The sequence below is a fragment of the Melanotaenia boesemani genome, chromosome 18, assembly GCF_017639745.1.
Source record: "Melanotaenia boesemani isolate fMelBoe1 chromosome 18, fMelBoe1.pri, whole genome shotgun sequence".
NCBI classification, from domain to species: domain Eukaryota; kingdom Metazoa; phylum Chordata; class Actinopteri; order Atheriniformes; family Melanotaeniidae; genus Melanotaenia; species Melanotaenia boesemani.
The window spans coordinates 15,411,162-15,424,507 of record NC_055699.1 but is presented as its reverse complement, the minus strand read 5'-3'; the positions used below and the strand labels follow the sequence as shown (position 1 = coordinate 15,424,507).

General features: G+C 39.4%; 1 protein-coding gene across 1 annotated transcript in view; it reads right to left on the bottom strand.

The window, feature by feature from the left end:
* pola1 (polymerase (DNA directed), alpha 1) overlaps positions 1–13,346 on the bottom strand; it is a 66,585-nt gene that overhangs the window by 32,326 nt on the left and 20,913 nt on the right. Inside the window, exons 27-34 of the mRNA XM_041968883.1 lie at positions 11,119–11,151; positions 9,812–9,904; positions 9,509–9,714; positions 9,241–9,373; positions 9,014–9,145; positions 8,738–8,912; positions 7,484–7,665; positions 4,902–5,033 (exon numbers count right to left, since the gene is read on the bottom strand). Coding sequence (XP_041824817.1) covers positions 4,902–5,033; positions 7,484–7,665; positions 8,738–8,912; positions 9,014–9,145; positions 9,241–9,373; positions 9,509–9,714; positions 9,812–9,904; positions 11,119–11,151 — 1,086 coding nt within the window. The remainder of the gene's footprint in view (positions 1–4,901; positions 5,034–7,483; positions 7,666–8,737; positions 8,913–9,013; positions 9,146–9,240; positions 9,374–9,508; positions 9,715–9,811; positions 9,905–11,118; positions 11,152–13,346) is intronic.

Genomic DNA, 13,346 nt, shown 5'->3' with positions numbered 1-13,346 from the left:
TTCATTGCCCCGCTGTGTGTGCTGTGTCCACTGCTGTTCGGCCTACAGTGGTGTGTGTACGTGAGGGAGTGTGTGTGTGTTGCTGTGTGACATGCAAGTATTCAGTGGTAGCAGCTGTTTCACACATCGTGACAAAGGGTCTAAGGGGGACTCGCTCCCCTCACATTCACTGCACTAATTGATTTCTGTTCAGCACTGTGGGAGAGTTACCCCTGCACACACACTTTTACAGGCAGTGCATTCCACTCACTCCAGACTAAGGTGTTGGAAGCTACCCAGAGAGAAAGAGTCCTCGACAAAGACGACACAGGCATCCAGATTCATTCACTCTCGGACTGCAGGCTGAGTACAGTAACAAACCTTTAAACTGTTGTGTTTCACATGTGCTGCTTCTACTCTGAGTAAAAGGAATCTACAAGTTTTTAGTCATCAGTGTGCAGATGATACAATATACGTATAGCCACTTTATTATTTAACTGCTTGTTAACACAAATATCTAATCAGATGATCACATGGCAGCAATTCAGTCCATTTAGTCACACAGACACGGTCAAGATGACTTAGTGAAGTTCACACTGAGCATCAGAATGATCATTAAAAAGGGGGATTTAAGTGACTTTGAATGTAGCATGGTTGTTGGTCTGAGTATTTCAGAAACTGTTGATCAACTGGGATTTTCACACACAAACAGAAAATGGTCTGAAAAACAGAAAATATCCAGAGCGGAAGTTGTCTGGACCGTAATGCCTCGTCGATGTTAGAGGTCGGATGAGAATGGGCAGACTGGCTGGAGATGAGAGAGAGGCAACTGGTCAAATAATCACTGGTTACAACCAAAGTATGCAGAATACCATCTCCGAATGTACAACAGATCAAACGTAGAAGCAGATGGGCTACAACAGGAGAAGACCAAACTGTATGCCACTCTTATCAGCTAAGAACAGGAAACTGAGGCTACAACTCTTAACTGTCCATCCCCTCATGACCCCACTGTACCCATCTTCTGATGGCTACTTCCAGCAGGATAATGCACCATGTCACAAAGCTCAAATCATCTTCAACTGGTTTACCTACTTATAATGTGATTAATTTCCGATATATCTAATTTTACTGGATTTTTAACTTCTGACTGACAGTTATAGTTTTCAACATTAAATTAAATAAATACACAATCATAAAACCAAATAGTTATAATTCATGAAATCCCTGTATACAGTATAATCATGACCAGCATTTCTAGTCTAGCACTGCTGCAAAGGTGCAGTCACCAGGTAAAACTATACAGATCTCATGACAACCTGTATGTGGGTGTAAATGCAAAAGTAAGGTATCCTGTAAAGCTTCCGAATCAAGTTTTACTCATCTCTTTTAAAGAAAGGATTACGCTTGTATTAAACTAAAACTGCCTGGCCTGTCAAGTTATCCCTTGATTGCAGAGAAAAACGGCTATTTGAACATTTTCATAGATCACCATCCCCTAAGTCTTTGTAGAGCCTTTTACATTTTACATGCACAGTGTGATCTTTGGCTGAAAATGCCAGCACGCTACCCTGCTGAGGTCTTTTTTTTTCCTCCCATCATTGTGATGGCTTCTCTTAACATCACTGCATCGGTTGCATCCCCCATTGTGTTAAATACAGTCCAAGCCTTTCATACAAGCTCGGTTTTCACAGGTTTTCCTTATTTCATTACACTACACAACTATTTCTCTGGCCACTTGAGCTTACATTCTGTTGGCCAAAGCATTAATTTAACTTATTTAAAGAAATTGTTGACCATTACTTTGTACAAAAACCACCAAGATCCTGAAGCATAAACATAGCGTTCGTGGAGATTAAAGTCCTTTTAGTTTTGAAGTTATTTACATTAGTAGACCAACCTCAAGGCTGATTGAACTGTACCTTTAAATAGAGGATTATTAGATTTTGTGATGCACCGATCTAATGAGCTTAAACACATTTAAGAAAATCAGAAAAAAAGGCCCATGGCAGCCTCATTACATGTTATCTGACTTGATCTGCAATGTTTAAAGGATAAAGGTGATCTAGAGCAGGGCTACTCAATTCAAATTTAAGGTCCTATTAGACATTTATGATCTTCATACTTTTGCTTCTAACTGGTTAGTGATATATATTTAAGTAGCCCAGTTGTTTCAATATCTGAAAGTAATCAATAAATGTCAAATTAATTTAAAACAATTAATACAAACAAGTCTGCTAATATTTATTTACATGTAACATGAAACTAAACCTCTTTCTAATATGTGTAAGATTCTCTTGTTTACTAAATAAAAGTAGGGCAGCAATCAGAGGAAAAAAAAAAAAACGTGAAATTTGTGCATGTTTAGACACAGAGCTTAATTACCTAGAAGAAAATAAAATACAGGGAGAAAAAGTGTGAATTTCCCCTTTTCAGATTCAGATCTTGACCAATTTTACAGATAAATCTCAACTGAACAGTTTCCCTTTCTTCCCCTCTTTTCTCAGTGAGAGATCGGAGCTCCAGCTCATCCTGCCAGGGTTATAAACCTGGACCTGAATGGAGTCACGACTGTTCTCATACACGTGTGCTTATTGGTGAATCAGCAACAATATTTTGTTGTTTTTGTTTTTTCTTTCCTTCCAGTCGTGTCTCAGCTGCTGCTTCGACAACTCCTCCATCAGTAAATGATTGTTTTTTTTTGGGGGGTTTTTTGTCTAAATGGATGGCGATAATCACGTTGGCCAGTAAAGTGTGGCTCAGGATCCTGATGGACTGGTCATACTGGGCTCTGAGACTACTTATTTTCTGTGATATAACTTCATATTTCAGTAGTTATGTTTGTTCAGATCTATATGTTTTGTCTCATGAAGGTGTTATAAAGTGGCTTTTTTAATAAATGCCACAGTTTCTGAAAATATGTGTGGTTTAGTGCTCCCAGGTGAAGTATAAACCGAAATTAATCTGTCCATTACGGATTAAATGCTCTGTTTTTGCTCCACTTTTCTTTATTTGGAGAGAGTCATTTCTTCCTTTTTTTCTTTTTTAATCCATTTCTGTCTCATTTGTCTTTCTCTTAAATGTCTCCAGTGCAGTCGTCTTGTTTTTTTCTACTGTATTGCTATCATTCTTTTACTTTCTACACATGTTTCTTGCCTCTGTCTGCACTGTAGAGTTGCAAAGTTTACAGATTTCAGCCAGTAAAAAGACCTGATTGGCTGCGTGAATGGTTAAACTAGCATGTAATTGGTCAATGCGTTTCTTTTGAACTACAAATGTGACAACTGAAGCCTCCAGATTGTAAATCATAAATTTCCGTTTTAACTGAAAGTATGGGTCCATATGAGACAGCTTCTGGGTCTGGACCCGGACAACATTCTGATCTAGAGGTACCCAAGATGGTTCATTTTAATATAAATATTTAACACAAAAAGTAGGTGAGATGTAAATATATGTTTGTGTGCTTCATTCTAACAACATATGTGTAATGTGTTAATGCACATTTTTCACCGGATGAAAACATAAACAAACATAAACAATAACGGACTAAATTAGAATGCATGTTTGTGGACTGATAAAGACGAGGCAAAAATGTAGTTCACTAAATAAAAACTGGACTAAAATCTATGGACATTTTAGTTCACGAACAAAGACGAGACGAAAATTATATTATTATATCATATGACTGTCAAATCTTTTCTCCTCTGCCTCCTCCCCAGTTCTTTGGCCACTCATACCCCCCCTTTCAGTTAAAAATGAAACATTAATGGCCATGCTTTGCACGGGGCCCAAGAGAAAGAGAAGACGTGATATATGGACCCATTTTCACTACACTGAAGGAAAAAAAAAGGAAGAAAAAAAAAAAAAAAACGTTTGCTTGATCAGAGGAAGAGAAGGAATGTGGGCACAAGGTAGCTGGAAAAACACAAACCTGAAGAGACACGTCGCAGTTCACCACAAAGACATCGTGGTAAGTTAACAAAAAGTTTGGTGGTGGTTGTTTATAACGTAACATTAAACCAACGGCTGTAATGTTCCAACAATAACGTTAAACCAACCACAAACTAATGCTAGCTAACTTACTAGCTTCGTAGCTTGTAGCAACCGTATCCACTTGTTGACAGAATTGTGTGCAAAGTTGAATTTAAGCTAACTTAGATACGTTATACTCGTCGGGCAACTATGTTTTCAGTTGGATTGCAAATTTAATTAGAGCAGACAGACGTATGAGCTAATCTAGGAGCTGCAAGCGAACTATAGTGAACACAAAACACCTGGGCAGCTAGACATGGATGTAAACTAAAGACTAAAACGTACTAAAACAAATCATCAAGATAAAATAAAATAATATGCCACACTTAATTCAAAACAACTTTAACCTACATGTTTGTACATGAAATAGTATAAGTGTGGTATAAAAGTAAGTAAAATTGTCTGTGTTTTGAATGTTTGGGGTCAAAATATCAAAATGGGGTTCCAAGCTAAAAAAGGTTGGGAACCACGGCTCTAGGAGCAGCATCCCATTGTATTTATTTGGTAACATAAAATGCTGTTCTGTTTGTCTTCAGGTTACTATCACAAGGACATTTGATTTGAATTGGCATCAATATTAATATAATTGTCCTGACTAAAATTGGACTAAAATGCTGACAGTTTTTGTTGACTAAAACTAGACAAATAAAATGTTTTCTTGGACTAAAATTAAGAATAAAATGCTTAACTTATAGTCGACTAAAACTTAACTACATAAAAACGACATGAGGTTGACTAAATGTGATAAAAACTAATAAGCGCGATTGAAACTAGACTAAAACAAACCAAATTTAAAAATGGCAGATAAAATCAACACTATTTTGAGAGCAGTTTTTTTGTCATAATAACTTAAATTAATTGTAACCTCAACATAACAAAGAAGTACTCACAGAGTAGTATTTCTTGATGTAGCGACGGATGTCAAGTTGAAGTTTGTTGCAGATGTTGACAGGATAGTCAAGGGGTTGACTCCCACAGGGAATATGACAGCATCGCATCAAACTGGGCTCAATTTTGTCACCCTGAAAAAGAAAACATAAGCCACATCCCAGTAAATCAAAGCACAAATACAATTATACAAAAATAGTGGACTAGATGCCCAAAATAGCTCCTTACATTTTTCAAATTTAGTATTTTGACACTGGAAGCAAAAAAGCAGCAGACCTCAGCCTCAGTACTCGCCAACACAAAAGGACAAATGCAATTAGCACCATCTTTGCCTAATTAATTCAATTTATATATTAAAGGGCTTTTAGACAGAGTCTTGTTTAGAATCTGCAAGAACAATGACTCTAAAGGTCAAACGTTTACTATAATAAGACTCCACTGTGCATAAATATACAGTTTGCATACAGGAAATCAACACATCTCTGTTTTAACCCTGTAATCAGGAAAAGCTATTATGTACTGTAACATATAAACTTGGCCATTAACTTTAAACCACCACAAAGAGCATGTCAAACACTGAAGGTGAAAGAGCTGAAAGCACCCCCTGGGTCCAGTAAATTTTAACAGTATTGCAGCCTTAAGAAAACAGGTCAGCTCAACCCCCTAAACTGTCCACATGACACAAAGGCTTATAGTTAATGCAATGAAAAAAGACAGCCACAGTACATAATTACACTAAATGCAACAGCTTTAAACACCTGCCCCTTGGAACCAGAACTCCATTTACCTGTCGCACTGACAGCTGCAAAAATAAAAAAAAAAAAAATCTCAGCAGAGAAGTCAGTGACACAAAAGTATGTATGTGGCACCTCACACCCAGATGAGCACAGGGATTTTTTTTGTTTGCATCATTCCTTCTATTTTGGTCTTTTAGAGAGATTTTCACAGTTGAAGTCCATCAACTTATTCAACTTCTCCATATTTACCCTCCCCAACTCAGTCTATCTTCTGCTTACTTTCATCTTTTTTTTTTAATCTGCTCTTGATGAGATCAACCTCCCTTCGTCCAACGTCCATGATCTCCTCCCCATCCTGCTGCTTTCCTGCTCTTTATCTCTCTTGCTATGATTTTAGCACTCCTCTGCAGCTTCAACCAACTGTCATCTTCTCCGCCTCGTGTCTGCACCCTAAATAACTTCTGCAATCCTGTAAAACCATTTTAAAAGGTTTACGATGTCAACTGTCTAACCAGCCTGTTTTCATCGGTGTCTTGGTTTGATAATGTGCAGCTTTCACAGCGTTATGTTTTAACTGCCCATACGGGATACCTAACGCTCTTTTCATCCCCCCCCCCTTCCCTCTCTCTCTCAGGCTACCCCCATCAAACAGCTTTCCTCCCCTGTCTGTCCTCTATCATCCATCACTGCCTCCTCCTCCTACCATCTCTGGCTCTGTGTCAGTGGTGGAGTCAAGGACCATCTGTCCTCCCCTCTCACTGAGCTGTTAGACCATGTTCACCACCTTAATTAACTTACTGTCTTATCAGTTCAAGTGTGTGCATACCGGCCTCAAACACACAGTGAACCAGAAATCATCTTTGGTAGATTCTAACAAAATCATCTCTTTTCGTTTCTTTGATTGCTAAAATAAAACCATACTAGTCCATCCTCTTTGTATGGAGTGTGTGTGTGCATCGCTCCGGTCCGCCTGTCGAGGACAGAGGCTCGTCAGTTTTATTAGTGTCTTCCTGACAAGAAAAAGCTGTGTGTCCTGCTCCTCATTAGAGGCGGATAACACTCGAACACATAACCTTGGCCTGACAAATGCTAAGAGATGAGTGTGTACGTGTGTGTCCACTGAGCGGCAGGGTTAAGGAAAGGCTTTTCAAGTTGTGGAGTCCAAACTATGCCAATGAAAACAGAGTCTGTTTTGGAGCCAGGCAGCTGTCTAAAAATACAGACAGAGCCACAATATGGAGGATGACTAAAACATGAACCCCTTAACAGGAAGTTTTACCGAAATGCCTTCGGAAACGCCGTTCTCCCACTCTTCTTACTCCTTATTCATGCATCGGCTGACTAATCCATTATGACAGCAAAATGCCGTTAATGATTTTGACTCTCTGTTTCTGAGTTTGAGTGTGCAGCGAGTGTTCTTCAGTCACAGCCAAACTAAAAAGGTTTAATGTCATTTCAAATGCAGCTCTCACATCTAAAGAAACGTTGGCTGAAAGATGATCATTGGTTGTAAAACCACAGCAGGGGAATTATAGAGAACAGTTGTGATACAGACAGGTGACAAATTAAAGGAAAAAGCTTCAACACGACGTCGAGGGAATCTGGTTATGCAGCTGTGTTGTAAAGAACATTTTTTATGGTTTGGGAAACACTTGCGGCTGGTCCCTAATGCTTCCTCATCTATTGAACATTTTGGACAAACATATCGCAACATATTTTGGAAGGATGTTGTTTCATGTGTCCAGCAAAGTTGCAGAATCCCTCCTTAGAAAAACCCAAGTTTGTTTGTTCCTTCAATTTGTTTCCCATCTGTAGCAAGTTTGATGTTAATGTACACATTTACTCACAGCTCCTTCAAAGACGCCGTCGTAGACGTTGTCAGTGCCGCACTGAGGGCATGTGAAAGTAAACCTCTCACAGTCTTTGTAGCGCTCCTCGTCGGTCAGCTGGACTGGTGCTCCCAGCATGCCGTCAGCCTCCTCCTCCCGCTGATACTGCTGCTGGGACCTGAACTGAGTCGGGTCCAGACCTGAGATGGAAAACAGCTTTGACTCCTAACTGCTCCATTAAAGTTTATGGCAACCACAACAAATGTTCACTCGCAGATGAAACTTTAACACATTTGAACTGGAAAAGAAAATACTTTGCAAAGATCTTTTTAAGATATTTATCTGACAGCAACCAAATGCATCATATTGGAACAAGCTCGCTGGTAGCAATCAATGATAATTTCTGACTGTTAAATTAGATTGGGTCAGACTTACTAATGTTTATGTACCACTTTTAACATTGAAAATCTGACTGCGTATTTTAAAATAAATAAAGTACTTCTCTAACTTCCTACTCAATGCTTTTTTCTGACCATTACATAGTGAGGCATCTATATTTTTTATTTTCAGTGTCTGAGCAAAATAAGGAAGAAAGGAAGAAACCTCTGATAAATAAACACTGGAGCCTCTCACACAGATAATAGATGATATATTTCATGTAAAAGCTTATATTTTTCTCCATCTGATAATTACTATGCTCATAACATTAAAAAGCATGACTTCAATCTGAGCTCTTTACAATACTGACTGACTGTAAGGACTCCGGCAACTCAGTCAATGTGCTGTCTGGCTCAAGTGGAAAATATCACAAGGTGGCTCTCCTTCAAGGTTTGAATACAGCCATGACATTAACATATGACTAAATGTCATACTTAATTGATTTGATGAAGAGGTTATGGGGAGATATCTCATGTCTAAAAGGGGCTTAAGTTCAGCTGTTTCAGGTATCCACAAGCTTTGAAAAAGAATTAAGTCAAATCTTACAACAACTTGTACCCCATAAATACCCCACAAGGTTTCTATCTGTACAATAGTTCAAGAATTAAACTACTGAACCTGAAAACAAGACTTTATTTAACTAAATTATTTCACAAACTCAGGTAAGGTGATGCCAACAAAACTCTTCTTTCATTTTAATTACCGACACTTCCTTGAACCTTGACTTTTTTTAAATACTAATGAGTGTAATTTGTCATTTTTTTCCAAGGGAAAAGCCAAAGTGACATTCCACAAGTCGAAGTCTTGTACAGTCATAACCTGTAATTAACTTACCCAGCCATGTGGCTATGAGCACGCTGTCAATGCCTTCGATGGGGTCGCAGATACGAGAAACCACCGGGTGGATCTGCTGGGCCAGGTAGTACTGCGTGTCCAGACTGAGACCCTCCTGCTTCTGCAGCTGCTCCAGAGCGTACGCTCTCTGGCTGGCTCCCAACGTGGAACCATCCTAGAAGAGAAAACAGATTTGTTACTGGTGCATTTTACTCATTAAATGACAAATGTGGTCGTTTCCGTGAAGATGATTTTTAATATCTTAAATCTCCACACCTTACAGATGAGGTAGGAAACTGTATCTCCAGCTTTGATTCGGCGACCACCCTGCGAGTTTATCCACAGAGCTACGTGGACGTGAGGGAGACTCTTCTTATCTGGGTAGTCCTGGGGATCTTTTGTCAGGGCCTGGAGAGCACATCAACATCAACAATGGACAGATTATATCATAAATGCTGCCATAATAACGTAAATGCAGAATCTAGATGCAGCCATGTCCTCACCTTGTGTATCTCATACTGGTTGAGGGGTATGTCTCCACTGGCTACCTTCTCTCCCACCTCCACCAGATGTTTCTGGATGTTCTCAACAATGACGTCACGACTCTGGTCTGACAAGATCTGACCAATCACATAGCTAGAACAAAACAGCAGAGTACATTTCATCAAGCTAAACAAAGACAGTTTAGCTGAAGATTAATAAAACTCCATAAGGTTGGTAACCAGAAGACTATTAGCCTTTATATTGCCATATTAAGCTAATCTAACGTACTTGCCACATTCTTTGGCTAGGTCACACCAATCCCTGCGGACAATGTCCAGGCCTTTGAGCTCCTGCTTCACACTGTATCGTCCTTCTCCATGTTGCTCTACAACCAGTGCTGCATATTTCTTTTTCTTCAGCAGCAGAAGTGACTTGAACACACCATCAATGTCAATCTCCAGCAGTTTGTAGAGCTTGTTTACTTCCGCCTTTACCTGGAGAATAAACAAGCACATGCATCCAAACTCAATATAAACACCGAAACACCTGAAAAGAAATTAAATACGTGTGAAAATCAGGAGACGCGCAAACCTTATTTCCCAGTTTGAAGACTTCCTCAAGAGATTTACTGTTGGTGTTGATCATGATGGAGTCGGTATCTCCATAGATGACTTCTAAATTCATCTGAATCAAACACATGAAAAAAATGATTACTAAATTGTTATCAGCATCTTTTTGCCTTGTGAGCCCCGTGCCTATTTTTTAGGCCTCTCCTCGAAGATAGCATACTCATGATAAAATCAGTATCTCTGCAACCAAAAGGTAGACTTGAATATTTTTGGTAAGATGTACCAGTGTATGCTTTACTGGTAAAAAAAAAAATAAAATAAAATAAAAAGGCCTCATAGCACATAGGAAAATTTTTCAGGGCTCAATCTTTGAGAAATAATTAAACATTTAATGTTTATTTCCTTTTTTAGTCTCTTACAGTTAAAAGAAAATCTGACTATGTGGTTAAATCTGCACAACAGAAGCATTGTTATTGAGGTCAGCTGCATAAAGAGGGATTTTTCACCTAATTTAAACTGCAGTAAAAAGTCTGTGAGCTGCTCTGCTTGTTAGAAAGTAAATTGGTTCAAACCTCATTTAACCATCATTCAACGGCTAAGCAACATTATTTGAGGTTCCTTTTCATGTCTTTATTTCAATAACTCAACATCTAAAGGCAACATATTGTAGGTAACCCTTGCAGCCTTTTTTTCTTTTTTTTAAACAAACTGAGAATTTTTCATGGCTGTTTTACTTTGTTGTCATGTTGTGCTGCTTTTTTGTTGGCTGCTGTTTAGTCTTATTGACTTTTTCTCCCACAAATATGGTCTACTTACATGGTTAGAAAAATAAAATGAGCTCAAATTCAGTGTCTTTGTAGTTAGGGCTGGGCGATCATTAGAGCATACTTCATGATCACAATAACTTTCTGGTGGATCATGGTGATCAGCTGTGAGCCTATTTGCTCGATCAAGTATTGCGGAAGTGTGTGCGACAACAGCCAATCAGAGTCTGCCTTCTCCTGCTTCACTTCCCTTTGTAAGTTGTAAGTCTAGTTTTTTAAGTACAGATGTTTTAAAACTGAAAGTATTAAAAAAATTGTGATTAAAAAATCAGATCGGACAATATGAAAAAATATATTGTGATAATTTTTTTTGTCATATTGCCCAGCCCCATCTGTAGTGCTTTTTGAGACAGTAAATCCGTCAATATGGGAACAGAATGGTCCAAAAGAATTTAACAGAGTCTGTGATTGCTAAACAGACTCGGAAACAAGCAGCATGTGTTTTAGGTAGTTTTTAAATTGGTCTAATATTATATATATAGATACACACATGTTTATAACTCACCTTCTGAACCATGTCCTTGGTGTGCATCAGAATCTGAGGACAAGAGGAGACATAACAGGATGAATGGTACCAACGACAAGAAGCAATCCAGCAAATACCGAAGCACAGTAAACAAACAAATCACTCAGGAACAAACAATGATTAAATATTAAGTTTCTATGTGATTTATTGAGTGTGAAAGAGTGTGTGATTTGTGTGCCCGCATTCATGTGGACACGGGAGCAGAGCAGGTGACTTGCTTTTAAATGGGGGATAATTGGCTAAGAGGGCAATTATGTGAGCGTGCTGTGACAGGCATCTTTTCAACCCACACACACTCCTCGTCAGGCAGCGCCCCCCTTACACACACATGTACCTTTATGACTCGTAATGGCCTTTATAACCAGCAGGGTGAGTGACAGAGAAATAAGAGAATTCTGTTAATGCAGTTTGTCCACTGTGTGTGTGTGTGTGTGTGAGGGGGAGAGCAGCAGAGGGATCCTGACAGGTGGGGGCACAGTGAAAAGGGAGGGCGATGTTTGTGCGGGGGTGCCTAAGATCGCTAATCTTGGGGGGCAGAGGGGTTGGAGGGATGGAACTCGGTGTGATCTGTCACCAGCAATCTGCTCCTCAATCAACCACGGCCGCATATATACACACCCCGACTCACACTGTGCTCCGTGTGGGGACAAGGACGTGGCTATTTCAGAGTGTGAGGAAGAGGCGGGGTCAGGCTTCCACTCCCTGAAACCAGAGTGGGACGTAAGCATGCTTTATGGGCTGCTACATACCACTGTACGACGAGAGGAGGAGGAGGGAGAGAGTTTGAGTCATTCAAAGAACAGCTTCCTCCATTAGGGACTGCAGTCAAGGTCAAGGCCTCACCACAAAAAACCCCCACACACATACACACCGATTCACACGCCCAAATCTTGGTATAAGCACATACGCTGTGAATTGTGCAGCTATGCTTTGATGCAGACAAAACGACTCCTGCCTGTTCAGGACAGGAAGATGAAGCTCGTCTTAATGAATGACTCAGTTAGGCTACATTCACACTGCAGGCTGAAGTGACCCAAATCCGATTTTTTGGCCCCTATGCGATCTGTATCTGATCTTTTCATGACAATCTGAATGACACAGATCCGATTTTTTCAAATGCGACCCAGGCCACTTGGACATGTGGTCCTAAATCCGATACGTATCTGATCTTTTGCCATGCGACTTCAGTCTGAGCGGCCAGGTCGCATTAATCCGACCTACACGTCATACACATCATTGTTTATAAACTTTTATCTGTAAAGGTGCTCACATCACTCTCACATCACTCCTGACTGCGACTCCTTACCCACACGTTTCTCTGTATAGACGTTGCTGCCACTGCTCCACAAAATGTCATGGCCAAAAATCTGGCTCTCCTCTTTTGAAATCTCCTCCTTAAAATAATGCCATTGAAAATGTGCTGGCTACGTTTGGATAATAAATTAAAAATTGCAACATAAGCTCCGCTGTTACCGTCCATGTTTACTTCTGCAAACACGAAGACGTCACCCTCACACTCACTGGCACGTCATTGTGTCTTCTACGCATGCGGGACACGTTTGGTGCACATAAGGTTCATACAGGAGATCACATACAAGTGGAATTTAATTGGAAATGTGAACGGACTCACTAAAAAATCTGAATTGAGCATTATGCTCTGCAGTGTGAACCTAGTCTTAGTGCACAAGTGTAAAACCTTTTCAAACCTTTGAAATTCATGCAACTCTTGTGGCGTAAAAAGCCTTTTGGTGATGAATGAAAGTTTTTATTAAACCACAAAAATTATCTTAAATGCTGAATGAGTGTAGGGTTGTTTAACACACACACATGGAACAGAGAAAGAACACATATATTGTATTAAAATGGTTTGAATAAGCAGCACAGTGACATCAGAGTGAGGCTTTTTCTTGGATTCTCGACTATACAATCTGAGCAAACTGCTATTTTTCCCTCTCACATAAACTATGCACATTTTCTAACAAGAAAAAAAAGGTCCCTTTTGCATTTTGTTGAGGTTGTTCCAGACATTTTTATCTGCATAAACTATTAAAATATGTTTGAAAACAGTTTAAAAAAAAAAAAAAAAAACACCGACTGCGTTAGTAGTACAGAGTGGCTGTAATGGACATTATGATGTCCATTTCAAACCCAATTTTAAGTTAATGCAAATCTCAAATATACCTGGGACAAAATATGATAAAGATAAC